The sequence below is a fragment of the Copadichromis virginalis genome, linkage group LG3 (genome assembly GCF_057382275.1).
Source record: "Copadichromis virginalis isolate Kocher_CV1m ecotype Utaka linkage group LG3, C_Virginalis_male_GT1.1, whole genome shotgun sequence".
Classification (NCBI taxonomy): domain Eukaryota; kingdom Metazoa; phylum Chordata; class Actinopteri; order Cichliformes; family Cichlidae; genus Copadichromis; species Copadichromis virginalis.
Genome location: NC_140620.1, coordinates 30,105,866 through 30,124,470, shown reverse-complemented (window position 1 = coordinate 30,124,470; position 18,605 = coordinate 30,105,866). Strand labels below are relative to the sequence as shown.

Genomic DNA, 18,605 nt, shown 5'->3' with positions numbered 1-18,605 from the left:
CTTTAAGGCTGCAGACCCTGAATTGGGATACAGCCTATGTGTTAATAGACCTCTCTGCATTGCTAACAGTTAGCATGTTAGCAGGGAGTTTGTCCTTCCCACTATCGCCAAAGTGCTTGCTCATAGGGGGTCATATGATTGTTGGGTTTTTCTCTGAATGTATTATTGTAGGGTCTACCTTTACAATATACAGTGCTTTGAGGCGACTGTTGTTGTGATTTGGGGCTATATTAATAAAATTGAATTGAATTATTATCAAACAGTACATGTATAAAGCCAGATGACACAACTGAGTTAAACAGGAGACGTCTTGAAAAAATAAAATCCAACCGTCAAGTTTCTATTTCTAAATTAAGACAATACTATTATTACACAATTACTTCTTGTATGTGGAATGTTGGAGACTTTTTATTAAGTGTGGCATGTTTCACCTCTTAAAGAAAGCATATTAGAATGCATATATTCTTACATGCATCCAAATGTGCAGACAGACATAAACGAAGCATAAATGTTCTGTGATCTGTTGTGCACAGAAATCACTTTTGTTTCATAAACTGACGAACTATTGCAACTAAAAGATAAAAACAAATGTGAAAAAATAGTTTAAGAAAGTTTTGATTTATTCAAAACAACTTCATTGAAAATACGATTTTTTAAATAGTCTGATGTATGTGTTTCTTAAAGTTGGATAAGACAAGTGCATTCAGTACCCACCACCATCTGATTGTAATCTTCTAATAGGTGTTTGCTGATTCCAGGTAATTTTCATGTTTACAAACTAAATCAACTAATCCAAAAACATCAGACAAAAGGACAGAGAGTGAAAGAGAGGCTGTCTTTGGAAGTACATGTATTCGTGTTGTCAGTGATTTCTACCTTTGTGCAGAGACACACACTTTCATCATGTTGCTCTCTGCGACATCGTTGGTGCTGCTGATGGTTTGCGGCACTCAGGCTTCACATTTTTTAGGCACAGTCATGACCTACTACCCAAAGGACACTTTTGAAAACGGATCTGTCACAGTACGTACATTTTCTATCTAAAATAATTTTCCAGACTTGAAAACTTGAAAATGTTAGGTAAACACTTTGTGGCTGTAACTCTACAGGTGACCGTTCGGTATAAACTGAACTTCCACACAGCTGTCTGCACAAATGATGAAACATGGAGTTGCCTCAGTGGTGATTGTGGGACTGGAACCTACACACTATATGCGGTAAAACAGGAGAGCAGTGGAGACTGGTGTCAGAGAGAGGGAATCATGACTCGACAGGTTCCCAGCAACGCTCCGTTTGAACTTCGGTGAGTGTACAACAGGAAAAAGTCATTTGTAAAAACAATTTTTAATTGTCACTGAAGGGCGACAAAAATGGGTCACTCGTGGTAAACTAATAATTGACTAAAACATGTTATGTTCAGACTTTGAAAACTGAATTTTCTATCAAGGTTGGAGGGTAGTGCATGGATATCCAACGTCAAAAATGGCATTTCATCATGGAGAGCTGTGACTCGGGTGGAACTGAGGAACCGGTCCGACACCGGCAAAGCCAACACATCACCTCAGACCACCATCCTACCAGCTGTGGGGTAAGCCCACTTAATGTGTGTCTATGTTTGTATTCTTATATATTTCATATTTTACATTCATCCCTTTCATATTAAAATGTATTTAACAAAGTATTTATCAAATGTTCTTTACATTAAAATGAATACAGCAAATAGAGCTACAATCTTTGTTTCTCTCTCAGAGTTCCTTCAAACTGTCAGAGAGATTTCAGCCTGTTGATGTTTGACCCTGATGGAGACGAAGTTAAATGCAGATATGGAAACTCTGCACTCTCAGAGTGTAACCCCTGCACTCCACCGTCTGTCCTCAGCCTCTCATCGGTGAGCAATGATTGTTACTCTCATGTCAGATGAGACAAGCAAACATTTTGCACAGAAAGTGATTAAATGGTTTTAACTGAGTTACAGTTCAGGACAATTTATTTTGCAAAAGTGAAAGTTTGTCCAAAAAAGTTGTTTTTTCTGCAACAGAAAACATTTAGGTTATTTTGACTTCAAGCCCATTTTCGTCCTCTTGCAGTCGTCTTGTACTCTGTCATTCAGCCCCACCAACAGCAGTAATGAAGGTTCGTATGTAGTACAGCTGGTGATGGAGGACTTCCCCAGACAGACCATCACTCTGACTCAAACCAATGGGACACAAACAACAATAACTACCAACGATGCCATCAGCAAAATACCGATTCAGTTTGCTTTGAAAGGTACAAATATACGTTTCATTATCTTACAATGAAAGCACTAAAGAGCTGCTGACGATGAACTTAGTGCTCGGCCTGATGTACAGAGATGTTTGACCACCAGTGTCATCGGGACTGATTCTCTGGACCAACAAATATTAATCTGTCCAGCAGATATTTTACTGTGGATCATCTTTGCATCCTGTGAGAATCACCTTAATTTCTCTGTATTCTTCCAGTTGATCCTGCAGTGCCATCCTGCACAGAAGGACTCTTTCTGCCCAAGTTTCTTCCTCCAACACCAGCCAACGGAGCTCAGCTCTACAACAATGTCAGTCAGACTCTGGAAATTCACATCACTGCAGAGGCACTTAACTCCACGTAAGTAAAACACAGTTAAAGACTTTGTCTGAATATATAAAAGTTTAAATATTATATTCAGAGCAGCCTATGGGTAGATATGAAATATAGGCCTCAAAGTCATGAATCTAAGAGAAATGAGTGACATGCAAATTTGACATATGTTTCAGGTTATCAGGTTACATATGTGAGATGATCTTTATTATTACAAATCTCCAGTGCTGATGTACAAGATTACAGTCAGAAGTCAAGTTAGACGACACAGTAAATAAAACAGCCAATGCCACACAGATGTAAGGACATGAATGCAAAAAGATTAGGTAATACAAAAGTAAACCACATGAACATCTAATAAAAGATATAAATATTGAAACACTGATCCAACATTAGTCTTGATTGATTGATGTTTGATGTGCTTCAGTACCCCTAAAAATGGGCTAAAAGCGCCCCTGCTTCCAAGGTTGGTTGGTTTGAGAAATAAAACATGGCCGGATAAAATCTGTGCTTTAGTTGGGAAACAAAAGAAATATGCTCTTTTTGCAGATGTGGAGATTTTGGAAAAAAACAAAAACAAAAACAAAAAAAAACCCCACACACAAGTTGATGAATTTTTGATTTTGTTTGTTGAAGGGTCTCTGAGCTGCTCTACAGCGGGCCGTACAATTTAATCAGCAGTCCATCAGGACCAGGACAGTTCACCCTGAGATGGACACCATCTGAAAGCGAAGAAGGACAAAGCCTCCCCATCTGTTTTGCTGTCCAGGCAGTTTCTCGGTCAGTCTCATGTTTCATGTAAATGACTCTGTAGAAAGTTGCAGCAGTTGAAATTCCAACACGTTCTCACTCCCAAAGCGTAACATTTTACGCTAGGTGACAAATCGTCAACATATTACGTTTTCGGCTACCCACCACGTTCCTAAATGATGACCTCGGAAAAATGAGGAAATATCAGAACCGTATGGACTCAATCTACACATGTTCGCTCTTTTTCTTCAAATCGCTTAGAAACACACTATTTAACATCATTAAAGTCCTGGTTAATGTCAGGAAAAAGGTTATGGTTAGGGCTAGGGATAAGGTTAGGTTTAGGGCTGGAATACAAGGTTGGAACGTCTGTTACCGCAGGAGCGTCATTGCATTGGATTTCAGCCATAACCCTTTCACGTTCCTCAGGAACGCCGCGGGACGTGACAAAACATCCGCATGTTACGCCTCGGGAGTAAGAACGGGCTCGAAATTCCTGAAATGAAAAAGTTTCAAAGTAAAATTTTAACTTGTTGCCTTACAAGTTTCCTGTTTTAAGGATTGTTCCATCTTTAAAAGGTAGTTAGCTCTCCTTTGAGTCAACAAATATTTTTTTGTCTTTTGAGATTACAATTGCAGAAGGCAAAATGAAAACCAAAAAGCTGATAACAAGAGAGAGAAAAAATGGAAAAGACACTAAGAACCTGGGTAGAGGATCATGATGCTCATTGGGGACTTTAAATCAAAAGAGAAGAAGAGAGAAAAGACTTAAGAAGATTCACTGATGTAGTGAAGGAGGACATCCAAAGGGTTGGTGTGACAGATGAGGATGTTAGAAACAGAGTGAGATGAATGTAAATCTTCTGCTGTAGTAAAAGGTGCAGCTAAAACAAGAAGAATATAACATCTTTCTACTCAATTTTGAGCACTCAAAGCACTTTCTAGTACAAGTCTCATTCACCCTATCACACATACAGACAGACATGTGTTATACAAACATATTGTACCTAAATTACTTTCTATCTAACATTTACATGGATGTGCTGAGTAGGGCTGCTACAAACGATTATTTTGATAGTCGACTAGTCACCGATTATTTTTGCGATTAGTCGACTAATCAGATCATGCATCCACTGGATGTAAAACGTACAGCTTATTGCACCAGCATGCACCTGCTCTTATATAACTATCATTAGCTTACAGCTTTAAGTGTTTAAGGTATGTGCTAACTAAAAATAAAGACAAGATGAAATTTGCAGATTGTTTCGTTGGAGTTTAATAAACTCAGTCGTCTGCTCCTGGCTATCTAAAATATAACAGGACACTGGAGTATATTCTCGAGCATCTCACACTTCTGATAATCAGTTGTCTGCTTGACGTTTATTCAGCTGCGTAAAAATGATAACTTTAATCTCAGCCAAACCGATTTAGCCAGGAACAAATAGAATACTGAAAAAAGCCAAACAATAACATTTTTAAGCTATCTAAGTGACTTATATGTAGGGTTGCCTACCGTCCCTTGAAAAACAGAATCATCCCGTATTTAGAAACAAAAGTACAGTGGTTCTAAATACGGGACGATTCTGTTTTTTAAGGGACGGCTGGCAACCCTACTTATATATCATGTTTAACATGAGTAGCGAAAGACGGCGGTGGGTTTGAAAACGATTTGCCGGGAGTCCGGTGTTCTCACGGCTCTAGTGAGCCTTGAACCCCGGCTAGCTATCGAGGTGGTGGGTAACAGACGTCTCCGAAAATGTCTGAGCGCTTTTGAAAATATGTAGTGTCTTCAAAGGAGCTTGCAAAGAAAAGCGTCTGGACTTCTTTAAGTTACTTGAAGACGTTTCACCTCTCATCCGAGAAGCTTCTTCAGTTCTAAGGTCAAATGGAGAGTCCCAGATATAAACCTAGTGAGAGTAACCCCCCACAGAGGGACAAAAGGACCCCCTGATGATCCTCTAATCGCCTGAGCCAAGGTGTGAAACTGGATGTGGGTCCCAATCAGCCAGAGTTTCGGGTGAGTTCATTGTGAAACCTGGCCCCACCTTATCATGCGAAAACCTTATCATTCTCGGATGAGAGGTGAAACATCTTCAAGTAACTTAAAGAAGTTCAGACGCTTTTCTTTGCAAGCTCCTTTGACTACGATGACCTGGATGACTGAGAACCTTCACAGACATATGTGGTGTCTTGATAAACTGAGCAGATATTTGAGGTTTACACAGCTACATTCTCGCCTGAAAATATGTTAAACGTGTATTCTGTGACCCAGAAAGAATAATAAGAGTAATATTAAAACTAACTAGCTGCCGCAATTGTTGGAAACTGAGCTGGGCTGCGCTATGAATTCTGGGACACAGCTTCTTCTTCGGGGTTTAACGGCAGCTGGCATCCTTGTACATGTAGTGCTGCCATCTTCTGTTTCAGTCCGTTATTACTCTTAAATCCTACCACTTATTCCTGCGTCTTTTGGGAGCTTAAAAAATTTCAAACGACGCGTCGACTATTAAATTAGTCATCGACAATTTTGATAGTCGACGTAATCATGACTAGTCAACTAATCGTGGCAGCCCTAGTGCTGAGTCAGTATCATGATACTGTGGCATATGGACAGAAAGAGCTGGGGATTGATCCACCACCAACCTGCTAATTGGTAGATGACCTGCTGTACCACCTGAGCCAACTTACGGGGTTGTCCTAAACTAGTACCTCTAGGAATAACAAGGAGAAAGTTGCTGGATTGTTAAGAAAAAAATGTTATGAAAGCATGCTCAATTAAGATACAAAGTATCAGTGGTTAAGGTACTTCAAATTATCATGGAATCAGACGCCTGTATAATGAAACATTAGACTTTATTATTATTTGCTTTGACATCTTTCAGTCAAGGTATTTCCTAAACAGACTACAAGTCGGATTTTTGTCATATTTATTGTATTTTGATCACATTTAAAACATCAAATCATCAGATTTCTCTTTATTCTCAGATTTCTCTTTACTGTTAAGTGTGTCTGTGTCAACTTTTCTGCTTATACTTGTTTTTGGGTGGTGTAAGCATGATCATTAAGGAGTGTTGGAGAGGTATACTGGTATACTTGAAAAGGAAAGATGATGTGAAACTACAGAAAGAATCATTTTGTACTCTTAATAACAGATCTATTGCACTGACTTATTTCTGCAGTGGGACCAAGTATCACTCAGAGCTTCGATGTGTCACTGTGACCGTTGTAAAAGGTGAGTAGAGTCCGTCACCATTTCAGCCACATTTTAAATCTAATTTACTGGATCAGTGTAACAGAGTTATAAGGTCTAATTCTGACTGTTTACAGGACCAGTAATAACCACAACACCCGAAACGACTACACCCAGTGAACCATCTTGTGAGTATGAATGAAATGACATGATGTTTACACTGTCTCAGTACAAGATATATTACTCTCACTTCATATTATTATGCCAATTTTATATCACTACACAATACTCTCAATTCTTAATTTGTAAAACCAGCAAAATACTTTTGAGGTATATTGAGTGAATTTTGCAGTATTGACTAACTGCATACAAAATCCAAAGTCCAAAATAAAGTCATCAGGTGATAAGATGTGATTTTCACCAGGCCACAAAACCCAATGGTTGCCTTTGCAATCAACAGTGTGAACTAGTGAACAAACTCAGCAAAGCAAGAAATATAGAATGATGATCGAAAATGCCAGCAGGAAGTAAATAGATGATTAAGTAAAGCTAACTAAGCCTTGGTGGACAAACACAGGACCTTAATGTTTCATGTAGGACAACATGGTTGACATGAGTTTTACACCACCATCTTAAAATTCACAGTGCATATTTCTTTTTGCTAACACAAAAAAGAAAAAATGTATTTGGTCTGAATTAAAAAATCATCAACAGACTTGACGTTGCTTGAAAACTTTGAGAACTGAATAGAGTACAGTGATTTCTATTGGATTCTAACATGTCTGTCATGGTCCTGAGTCTGGCGACCCAGTGTTTATGTTTTTATTATTGATGTTCTTTCTTTTAGTTAGTTTTTGGTGATTTCTAGTTCTTTGGTATTGTTTTGTTGCCTCACCTGTGTTACACAGTTCCTGTCTCTTCTCCTTGACCTCTGTTTGTGCATCTCCAGTCAATCGCGTCGTCCCATGTCTCTAAGTTTCTGTGTTTCTGTTTCCATCGTTGCTAGTTTCATGCTCCTCGTTTCCTAGTGCTTCTGTTTCTAGTTTCCAATGTTTACTTCTTAGTTTCCATGTTCAAGTTTTGGTTTGTTATTCGTAAGTTTATTTTGTGGATTTTTTTCCCCAGCATACACAGCCATACATGACAACGTCTTTGTGTTTCTAGATGTTCTCAAATTGAAGATTACCTCTTTGGTGGACTTGTCAAAAGTTGATAGAAATTACTTACTTACACAGGTAAGTATATTTGTATTTATTCAGAAATCCCATCAGAGAGTCAAACAGCTGCACCATATGGACTGTATGGAAACAGCTGATCGACAACAAATTAAGGAAGCATCAAAACCGTTAACCCTTTCGACTATAAACGTGTTTGTTCAAATTTACCCTTTAACCCTTTAACGCCCAGGGTATTGTCTTTGATACATGTGTTTTGAGACTTCTAGATCATCAGCTTGACTTTTTTTATCCTCAAAAAATTATATAAATTGCGTGACACATTTTTAGTGACTAAATTGCAAAAATATGGCATATGTAGCAAACATGATACAAATTAAAACTCGTATATATGCAGATTAAAAATTGATAGATTTTTATATATTTTGTCTAAAGATTCAGCAAACACTCCATTATCAAAAAAAATTAAGATGTCTTGCAGTTATTTCATGGCTCAAATTTTAAAGGGCTAATATGTCTTGAAACATGCTCAATCACTCAGGTAAGGAAATCTCAAAGTTGATTCTGTTTATCCGGAACGTTTTCAGTGGAACAAATGTTTCATTACTCGTCAAAGTGACTTCTTCAGGCTCAGCTGACTGCAGGTTTCCCCAACCTTATAAACAATACATTTGCATGATTAGCACAACTGGATAACAACGGGATATGAGGTCAGTTCTAGAGATGGACCGATCCGATATTACCTATCGGTCCGATACTGACCTAAATTACTGGATCGGATATCGGAGATACATAAAAAATGTAATCCGATCCAAAGTATCACAAAATCGCCTCACAAAACGCGCTACTTGGTGTAACCCAGCTCGGCGCATCGGCGCAGTATGTGTCACGTGATAGAGCGGCTGTTGTCTGCGAGACCTGTCGGTCTGTTGGAGCACTTGGAGCCTCGCTACATGCTTCCTAACTGCGGCATTTCATCTCGGCGAAAACTATCCCAGAGAAGTAAAGCAAGTGTGTAAGTTCCCTGAATGTTTGCACAGTATTTCCACGTTAAGCTTAACAAATGATATTGAGCCTCAGCTGGACTGGCCATTGGAGTTCCATACTGAGGTGAAAGGGAAGCGATTTTTCCCGTAATTCAGTTAGAATAAAAAAAAAAAATAGGACACAAAGCTGGAGTTATTCTGTCTTTGCTGCGCAGTTGCATCTACTTCTCTCATTCTCTCCCCCTCCCTCTCCTGTTACTTCAAACATGAAACTGATCAATGATCAGCTGATCGGCTTTTCTGCCGCAAGTCCGTCTTTCTTGTTTGTTTAGCGCCCACTTTGCGCTAGAAAGAGAAGACCAGCGGATAAACAACAGCAGCACGTTTAAGTGTGATAAGCTGTTGTTAGAATGTATTTAATATTACTTTCTAGAATCAGCTGAGGTTTGCTGGAGCCACAGCTGTAAAAGCTGCTGGTCATGATGTCCGTTTGGATATGTAGTGAGAGTGAAACCTAAAGATAAAACCAGGAGATGTCCTTACTAAATCATCAGAGCTGAACAGGTGTGTTGAAGGGAAGTTATGAACTGTTTCCGAGAGACAAATAACACCGGGCTCCCTTTTTACGTAGCTGACAGCTGGTAACTGTGCAGGGGCGGGTCCTAACAGGGAGAGGGGGGCACAAAGAAATACTCTTCTTTGTTATGTCATTTAAAAACTTTGAATAAATAATTATCTGAATCTTACAACAAAAGTGGTCATCTCATTAAATGTATAGAAATCCATTATTGTATATGGTAAGTAATAAGTCATATATACACCTTAGTAAGCTATAGTACTTTTTCCTTTGGGAAGGTACCATCTGTGAAGTCTGCAATTCTGTTGAAGAAAGATGTTGAATCTATTTAATTATTGTAGAAAAATAATTGATTTCTGTGCATTTGTCTTACACTTGCATTAAATTAAAGTTAAAGTCAATTAAGCATCATGAGGTGGAGGGCGGGGGGTGGTTCCCTAATATTTTTGCTGGGAGTTGGCAACCCTATTAGTTAGGTTGCTTAATATTTCCACTAAGTACTCTTTAAAATACCACAATAGGGGGGGATGGTGTAGGTTTAAATTTATTAGATTGATCAGTATTGCTGAACTATAAAATGTTTTGGGTGCAGTGTATTTTTTGCATACAGGTATGACAGAATAGCTTCAGTCTCTTGTTTTTTAAAACTTGATTATGAACTTTTACAAAATGCAGCAAGATATTTATAAAAAAAAGTTTTATTGATTACAAAATATCGGATTCATATTGGTATCAGCAGATATCCAAATTTATGATATCGGAATCGGTATCGGACATTAAAAAGTGGTATCGTGCCACCTCTACTCAGTTCCTTGATCATTAATATGCAAATTGTTGTTACCATTGATCAACAACCACTGATTAATGCTCATTGATCAATGGATACGAGTACCATTCGCAGAGAGTTGGGGAATGGCTGTAATCACAGTATTGTAAGATGCTGTGATTGCATGATGATGTAAGATCTCCTTGTTTCAGAGATTTCCCTTTTCATATAAAAGACCTCCTTGACTCCCCACTCAAACCAGCGTTCTTCCCTGTCCTGTTCACTCATCCAAGTGACCGATAAAGTTACTTGGATGAAACGTTTTTCCCACTAAAAACGCTACTGGCTGAATTGTAAACGAGTCTTTGGATCTGTTTCAGAGCCCATTCAGTCCTTCTAATTTCTAAAATCCTTGTACTGTCCAACTCATTCTCATTCCCAGGGTGCCAAATTCTGACATTTTGACAAAGCTGCTGACTCAGCACACAGGTTGCTATAATACTGCATATAGAGAACAAAAGATCCTGCTTTAAAGATTAAAATAGTGTTGGCCATGTAAGGTATATATATCCAGTTTGGGAACTCTGTGTTTTGAGCTTTGCTTTACTTTCTGTTTTTCGTTTATCTATCAAAAAGAGAAAAGATGGTGGTCTGAGTTAAAACACACCTATTATGACCACTGACACATAATGATAAAGGGAATGAGGGCAGGCTCCTTATTACACTACATGGGCAAAAACACTGGGTCACTAACGCATTAGAAATGCTGATCTGCCAAGAAAACCCATGACATGAAGCTCCAGGTACACAGTTTTTGTGCAGATGTTAATGCAGTCCCTTTAACACTATGCGCTTCAGCATCTGTAGTCTGTAGTCCCAGCCTGCTTCAAAATGGCCACCATCGTCCCTGTACCCAAATCCTCCACCATCTCCTCATTGAACGACTGGCGACCTGTAGCCCTGACCCCCATCGTAAGCAAATGCTTCGAGAAGCTGGTCAGGGACTTCATCTGCTCTGCACTACCCGACTCACTGGACCCTCTACAGTTCGCATACCGCCACAACAGGTCCACTGATGATGCCATAGCCCTGACACTACTGCCCTGTCACACCTGGAGAAGAGAGACACGTATGTGAGAATGCTGTTTGTAGATTACAGCTCAGCATTCAATACCATCGTTCCCTCGAAGCTGGACAGGAAACTGCAGGATCTAGGACTGAGCAGCTCCCTCTGCAGCTGGATCCTTAACTTCCTGTCTGACAGACGCCAAGTGGTCAGACTGGGCAGCATCACCTCATCCCCCATCACACTGAACACTGGTGCTCCACAGGGGTGTGTACTGAGCCCTCTCCTGTACTCACTCTACACCTACGACTGCACAGCCACTAACAACTCCAACATCATTGTGAAGTTTGCGGACGACACTACAGTGGTGGGTCTTATCACCAACGGTGATGAGACGGCTTACAGGGAGGAGGTCAGCGCCCTGACCCACTGGTGTCAAGACAACCATCTCACCCTCAACGTCGCAAAGACAAAGGAGTTGATAGTGGACTTCCGGAGGTGCAGAGAAGTACACACCCCCATCACCATCAACGGCGCTGCTGTGGAGAGTGAGCAGCTTCCGGTTCCTTGGTGTACATCTGGCTGAGGATCTTACGTGGTTAGTACACATAAAGAAAACAGTGAAGAAGGCGCAGCAGCGCCTCTTCTTTCTCAGGAGACTGAAAAGATTCGGCATGAGCCCCCGCATCCTCAGGACCTTCTATCACTGTGCCATTGAGAGCATCCTCACTGGATGCATCACCACCTGGTATGGCAACAGCACCGCCTACAACTGCAAAGCTCTCCAGCGAGTAGTGCGGTGCTCTGAACGGATAATTGGAGGTGAGCTTCCCTCCCTCCAAGACATCTACAGGAAGCGCTGCCTGAGGAAAGCGGGGAGGATCATCAAGGACTCCAGTCACCCCAGCCATAAACTGTTCAGACTACTTCCATCAGGAAGGAGGTTCTGCAGCATCCGGTCCCGTACCAGCAGACTGAGAGACAGCTTCTTCCACCAGGCCATCAGACTGCTGAACACGTCATAGACACCTCACCTTCACTACTGGAACTTTAACATTATGCACTCCATACTGTACAGTAATGCCACTGTTTTGCACATGTCTCACTCTGTATATTTTTATATATTTTATTTATTGTTTATTCTATGTAATTTGTAAAATATGTGTATACACACACACACACACACACACACACACACACACACACACACACACACACACACACACACACACACACACACACACACACACGTAGAAAAATATTTAGTATACACATCCAGAAATGCATACACTATTATATATTGTACATATATTTATTAGTTTCAGATGTAGCCATTCTTGTATTTTGCTTGTTTACATTATTGTATTTTGCACAACTCTGTTGCTTGTGAAGCTCGCACACAAGAATTTCACTCACATGTGCTGTACCAATGTACCTGCACATGTGATGTGACAATAAAAGTGATTTGATTTGATTTGATTTGATCTGATAACCCTGCTCTGTACATTTACATGGTCTGCCACTCTATGACTGAGTTGTTATTTCTTCCAATTTAAGTCCAGAAATGCTAACAATTTTTTTATTTGTCATCACTGCATTGTTTTTTTTATCATCCAAAAAAACCAATAAAATAATTAACTTCTTTTTAGACTGACAGAAACCAGAGTTGCTGTCACAGCGGGGGTACGCCGGTCTGTTTGTTTTTAAGACTCAGAAGCAGACGCAGAGAGGAGTTTGTGGGAGTTAACAAAAGGCGAGCCTTTATTTGGCTGTAAGCAGTAGCATAATACGAAACTAAGAAAACAACGAAGACTGTGAACACTGTGTAAACTGAAAGAATATGAAACTCAGTGAAATAACCATGAAGAAAATATGAACACTGAGTAATCTAAGAAACACAGTGTAAACACGACATTTTCACTGATCCGGCCCGCATTAGATGAAAGTGAATGTGATGTAAAGTGAATTTGACGCCCCTGGTCTACAGTACCCCACTGGGAGAAATGACTGTATGGGGTCATATCTTAAACTGTTCACACATGATAGACATGCAAAACCACACAGGCACACCCTTCATCATAAAAACTGTTTATGCGAGCACAGTTTCTTAAAACCTTTGCTGCTTCTTTCTAAAGAACCCTCACATGTATAATAAAAATCAGTGAGAATATCTGTCTTCATTTTTCCCTCTCTGTAGATCAAAAATGTGCTGATATCCAACGGACTGCCCCAAGACATGATCATACGACTCATGAGCAGCAAACCACAGATTGGTGCAATTGCAGCGCCCTCTACTGGCACAACATGAACATCTACTGACAACTTCTGGAACATTTTAATTTCATCTGCTGAATGAAGTTTTGTCTTCACTGTTCTTTAAATAACTTAAGAGTAGATTTTAAAAGCAAAAATTGAACCTGATTTTTCACTGCTATGATCTAAAATTAAGTAATTTGTACTGTGTTATTTTTTACTATCCTCATTTTATTTTATTCAAGTGGTATAATTCAAATATTTTTTGTTATTTATTTTAATAATTGTTTAAATTTTATTTTATTCTCTTCACTGTGTGCAATATACTTTCATTACGCTTTTTGAGATTTATAATTTCTGTTTGAAGTAATTTGCAGTTTGGATTTGATATGTGTTATATGAAAATAAAGATATAATTTATGTTAATAATGTTATTTAATATGAATGATTTTTAAAATGAATGGTAATTAAAAGGAAACTTTTAAAATGGCACAATGGAAAAGGACTAAGGTTTTATCACATCCTGCAGAACTGCCTCTGTTCAAACACAAAATACAAACATCTTTGGATATCGTCAGTTGACCTGGGCCCTATTTCAGGAAGCCGGTTTAGAAAACTCAGAGTGAAAAACGATACTCAGGGTTGAGTAACCCCGAACTGTCCAACTCGGAATATTCGGTTTCAGAAAGGCTGATAACAATTAGTTCAGTCAACGCGGAGTTGCTTTAACCCCAAGTTAAGCGCGCGCACGAGGATACATAAAGCCCTGATTAGTGGAGCACAGATTAAGCGAGTCACCATGGAGACGGAGGGAAAGAAGGCGCGGTCAATGTATTTTACAGCGCTTGAGGCCGAAATTCTGATGGCAGCATATGCTGATAACATGCAAATTTTGCAGAAAAAAAGTAACGCAGCCTCAGCTGCAAAAGAAAGGGAGCATACATGGCAAAACATAGCCGACAGAGTCAATGCGTGAGTGTTAATTTAAACATTGATCTAGGGATTTCCACCCATTTAACACGTTATTTTATTATATTTTATTTTTTATTTCATACATTTTATTTTGTGATGTGATGTGAGCGCAGGTGCAACCCAACAGGCCCCAAACGTTCCTGGCAGCAAGTAAAAATGAAATATAAAAATATAGTCCAAACAGGTAAGGTGTAATTGTATTATGAGCCATAGTGCTTGGTCTGTTTGTCCGATGTAAATCAATTGCAGTTAGAGGCTACATTAATTTCCCCTCTGTAAGCACTTATTGAAATTATCTGAGCATTACAAGTACATATTTGCTTACTCTGTATGCTCAAATGTGACCCGTTATGGCCACTAGAAAAAAAGCGGAGGCCCGAAAAACAGGTGGGGGTCCTCCACCACCACCACTCACAGAGCCTGGCCACTTGGCTTCCACATTTGTGATAATGTTGGCAGCATCACATATGATTCACAGTGCAGAGAACACAAATTAGCATCCATTACTAATAATGAAATAATTTGTTAGTTTGAAATGCTACAGGGAACTATGTACCTGTACATTAATGCTGTGGAAAGACTTCCTGTTCACATAGTCTCCTTCATTTACTGAAGGAGCAATGATTGGAATGTGAGTGCCATCTGTACAGCCAATCACGCCTGGGAACCGTGAGAATAAATGTAAACTTTAAGTAGTAGTTCAAGTATCACCACATCATAAATTAAGTTTCGTTCATCCTGATACCTGCAATTTTGTGGCATCCCTCTTTGATAAATCTTGTGGGTCTATGACCGGGGAACACCACAAACGAGTACAGGAGACGTTTCAGTGCAACTGTAACATTCCTGACTGCCCGACAGACGGTAGCCTTGGAAACGTGCTCAGCGTCACCAATATTATACAGAAAGCTCCCGTTTGCAAAAAACCGAAGTGCGATACAAATAATATGTACAGAACTGAGAGGATGTCCGCGATGTGTCACATGAGCAATATTAGGCCTGAGGATGTTATTCAAATAAATTGTAGATTGTGCTGAAAAACGGTAACGTTCACACAGAAAATCATCAGGAAATGATAAAATGTCCGAACGTGCTCTAATCACTCTCTCCCGGTGGAGAGCTCTGCGGAGAATTTGGGCTTCAACATCTACTGGCTCTTCAAGGAAGGGACACGCCATGTCTGACACTTCCTACAGTCAGGTTTCCGACAAAGAGGCGGAGAAAGTCAGGGTTAGTTGAAGTAAACCTGCTAGGGGGCAGGTTAGCTTCACGGAGTGTGTCGTCATAGTAACTCACTCAGAATTAATCTAAACTCGCTTTGTGAAACCGAAAACCCAGAGTTTTCGTTAACTCAGGGTATACTTACTCAGAGTTTGCACTAAACCGGCTTCCTGAAATAGGGCCCCGGTCAATTATGTGATTGTATATTTTGTGCTATGAAACTCCAGCATCCAAGCAAAAGTAAATACTTCAAAGACTAAAACTGCTTTGACTTAAATGCTCACAGTAAAGGAAAAAGAGAACATTCACTTTAAAAGTAAAAGACTGTCAGGGTCCCTGTGTCGACCCGGTCGGCTCAGTGTGGCTACATGTGTTTTTGTTTTGATTGTGTTCCTGCTCTGTCCCTCCTTCTCTCACTGCCTGGGCGGAGCGCACCTGTGGGCTCTTGCCCTTGGCCCACGCACCTGGTCATAATCACAAACCTGTGGCTCATCACCAAACAGTGTTCCAGTCCCTTTATAAGATGGCAGCTCTGTGTTTCTCGTTGCTGGACTGTTGCCGACTCTCGTCAGTGTTAACCCCAGCTCGGTTTATTGTCGTGTTTCCCTGGCGATCTTCCTATAGTAACCTTTTGTATCGCTGTGAATAGATTTCCGTGGACCTGCCCCCTAGATCAAGTGTGTGAGGATTGGAGCGAGCTTTTGTGTTTCTTGTGGAGTATGAAGAGGAGTGTGAGGCGTGGACGGAGTGTGGTCTTTGGAGTGTGTGTGGACTGCAAGTGTCTTTCCCCCCTGTTTGTGTGTGGATTCCCAGAACCCGTCTTTTCCCCACTTTGTAAATAGATCAACTGGTGCTTCTGTAAATAAAAACTCTTTATTGTTCTGTACTCAGTGCCTCCAGCACTGCCGTGCTCTAATCCACAGCCAGGGAGTTTTGTGACACTGCAGCTAATCGCGTCTTGTTTCTCACACCATCATGCTCCACAACCTTTTCTGTGGAGGACTACATATCTGGAATATCAGGATGAAGATGGAAAAGACTTACTGTTTTCCTGGCACTTGAATTTTTGAAGTGGATTGTAGTCCATGTGGGAGCTAATGATATCCAATATCAACTTTCTCATTGGTCAACAGTATCAAGCAATGTTTTATTGCAGCTCTTAGAACACACAGTAGGGATTAAAGAAAATGCAAAGCAATGGTTTGAATCATATCTATCAGATAATTCTAGTTCAGAATGGATAGTCTTCACACATTAATGTTAGGACTTTCTCAGTATTCCATGCTAGGACCAATTCCGTTTATGATATACACGCCTGCTTAGGCAGTATAATTAGAAGGAATAGCATACATTTATCATCGCTATGAATTTAATTGCTAACCAGCTTTATTTATCCATGAAGCCAGATTATATAAATCAATCAAGCTACAGCTATGTCTTAAAGACTTAATAGCCTGGATATCCCATATTCTATTTGCTCCAGTATCTCAGAATATATCTAGGAATCTTGGAGTTATTTTGACCAGTATATGTTTTTACAGAGGGCTTTGTAAATGAAGCTTCAAACTATATTTCCAGTCTAAATGATGATCTTCTAAATAGAATAGAATAGAATAGAATTCAACTTTATTGTCATTGCACATGCACAGGTACAGGGCAACAAAATGCAGTTTGCATCCATCCAGAAGTGCTTTAGTGATATAGATATATTACAATATATATTAGCAATAATATAGATATGTGAGTATATTACAGAAATGGGTCTATTATGGTATGTTATAATGTACACGGTATGAAGTATGTTGTGAATATTCTATAACTATAAGTATGTACAGGCTGTAGTGAGTACAAGCTATGTACAGGATATGAACAGGATATAAATATGAAAAACTATACAGAATATGAAATAAATAACTTTACAGAATCTGAGATATACAGCTATACAGAAATGGGAACTATGCAAGTTGTAAACAGTTGTAGGATTAAAGATTATCGAATGTACAGAATGATTATTTACACAGAGCTATACAGTAGTGCAGTTAAGATAAGTGTGTCACGGTCTGGCTGGGGCAGACCGTATGTGTTGCAGAGGAGGACTCAAACAAAGACCAAAACGTAGTGTGGATAAACAAAACAAGCCGTTTATTGAGGCTAGCAATGAGGGTAAAAATAATCGGGCATCGGTGAAAACTAAACAATAACCTAAACTGGGTGAAAGAAACAAGGCCACAAAAACAAAATGTCCATCAAAAACACAGAAGCGCAGGGAACAGTTCCTAACTCCTCAGGGGGCCGACCTGGAGGGTGACGGTCCAGTAGTCCATAGTCCATGAGCTCAGGGGGCCGACCCGGAGGCCGACAGCATAGCAGGTCATAGTTCCAAGGTTCAGGGGGCCGACCCGGAGGTCGCGAGCACCACAGGTCACAGTTCAACAGCTCAGGCGGCCGACCCCAATGGCAACAATGTCCAGCTAATGGCCCGGAAAGCGGCCGGCGATTCCAAGGGGCAAAACGCGGCTTGGGCGGCGGCAACACAGCTGCAGGACCAGGCGAGGCCGACACAGAAGCAGAGGCTGAAACTTGACCAGGCGACGGCGAAGCAGGAGCTGAGGCCGAGGCTGGACCAGACAAGGCAGAAGCAGAAGCCGGACCAGGCGAAGCAGAAGCAGAAGCCGGACCAGGCGTAGCAGAGGCCGAAGCCGGACCAGGCGTAGCAGAGGCCGAAGCCGGACCAGGCGAAGATGAAGACTCTGACGAAGCCGGACCAGGCGAAGATGAAGACTCTGACGAAGCCGGACCAGACGAGGCTGAAGGCTCTGAGGCTGGACCAGACGAGGCTGAAGACACGGAGGCTGGACCAGACGAGGCTGAAGACACGGAGGCTGGACCAGACGAGGCTGAAGACACAGAGGCTGCAGCAGGCGAAGCACAGGCTGGAGCTGCAGCAGACGAAGCACAGGCTGGAGCTGCAGCAGACGAAGAACAGACTGGAGCTGCAGCAGACGAAGTACAGGCAGGAGCTGCAGCAGGCGAAGCACAGGCAGGAGCTGC

General features: G+C 40.6%; 1 protein-coding gene across 1 annotated transcript; it reads left to right on the top strand.

The window, feature by feature from the left end:
• The first annotated feature begins 903 nt into the window (after positions 1 to 903).
• On the top strand, positions 904 to 13,585 carry LOC146714026 (uncharacterized). Its single transcript, XM_085450615.1, has 11 exons — positions 904 to 1,023; positions 1,110 to 1,303; positions 1,448 to 1,588; positions 1,750 to 1,888; positions 2,088 to 2,268; positions 2,484 to 2,625; positions 3,235 to 3,378; positions 6,528 to 6,580; positions 6,676 to 6,726; positions 7,703 to 7,773; positions 13,306 to 13,585. The coding sequence occupies exons 1-11, from the start codon at positions 904 to 906 to the stop codon at positions 13,414 to 13,416; spliced, it is 1,347 nt and encodes a 448-aa protein (XP_085306741.1). The 3' UTR covers positions 13,417 to 13,585.
• The last annotated feature ends 5,020 nt before the right edge of the window (positions 13,586 to 18,605 follow it).

Excerpts from the sequence above, each read along its gene's own strand:
- LOC146714026 (XM_085450615.1), top strand. The coding sequence starts at position 904 with ATGTTGCTCTCTGCGACATCGTTGGTGCTGCTGATGGTTTGCGGCACT. Across the intron at positions 2,269-2,483 it reads GATTCAGTTTGCTTTGAAAG|TTGATCCTGCAGTGCCATCC; the intron begins GTACAAATATAC and ends GTATTCTTCCAG. Across the intron at positions 6,727-7,702 it reads TACACCCAGTGAACCATCTT|ATGTTCTCAAATTGAAGATT; the intron begins GTGAGTATGAAT and ends TTGTGTTTCTAG.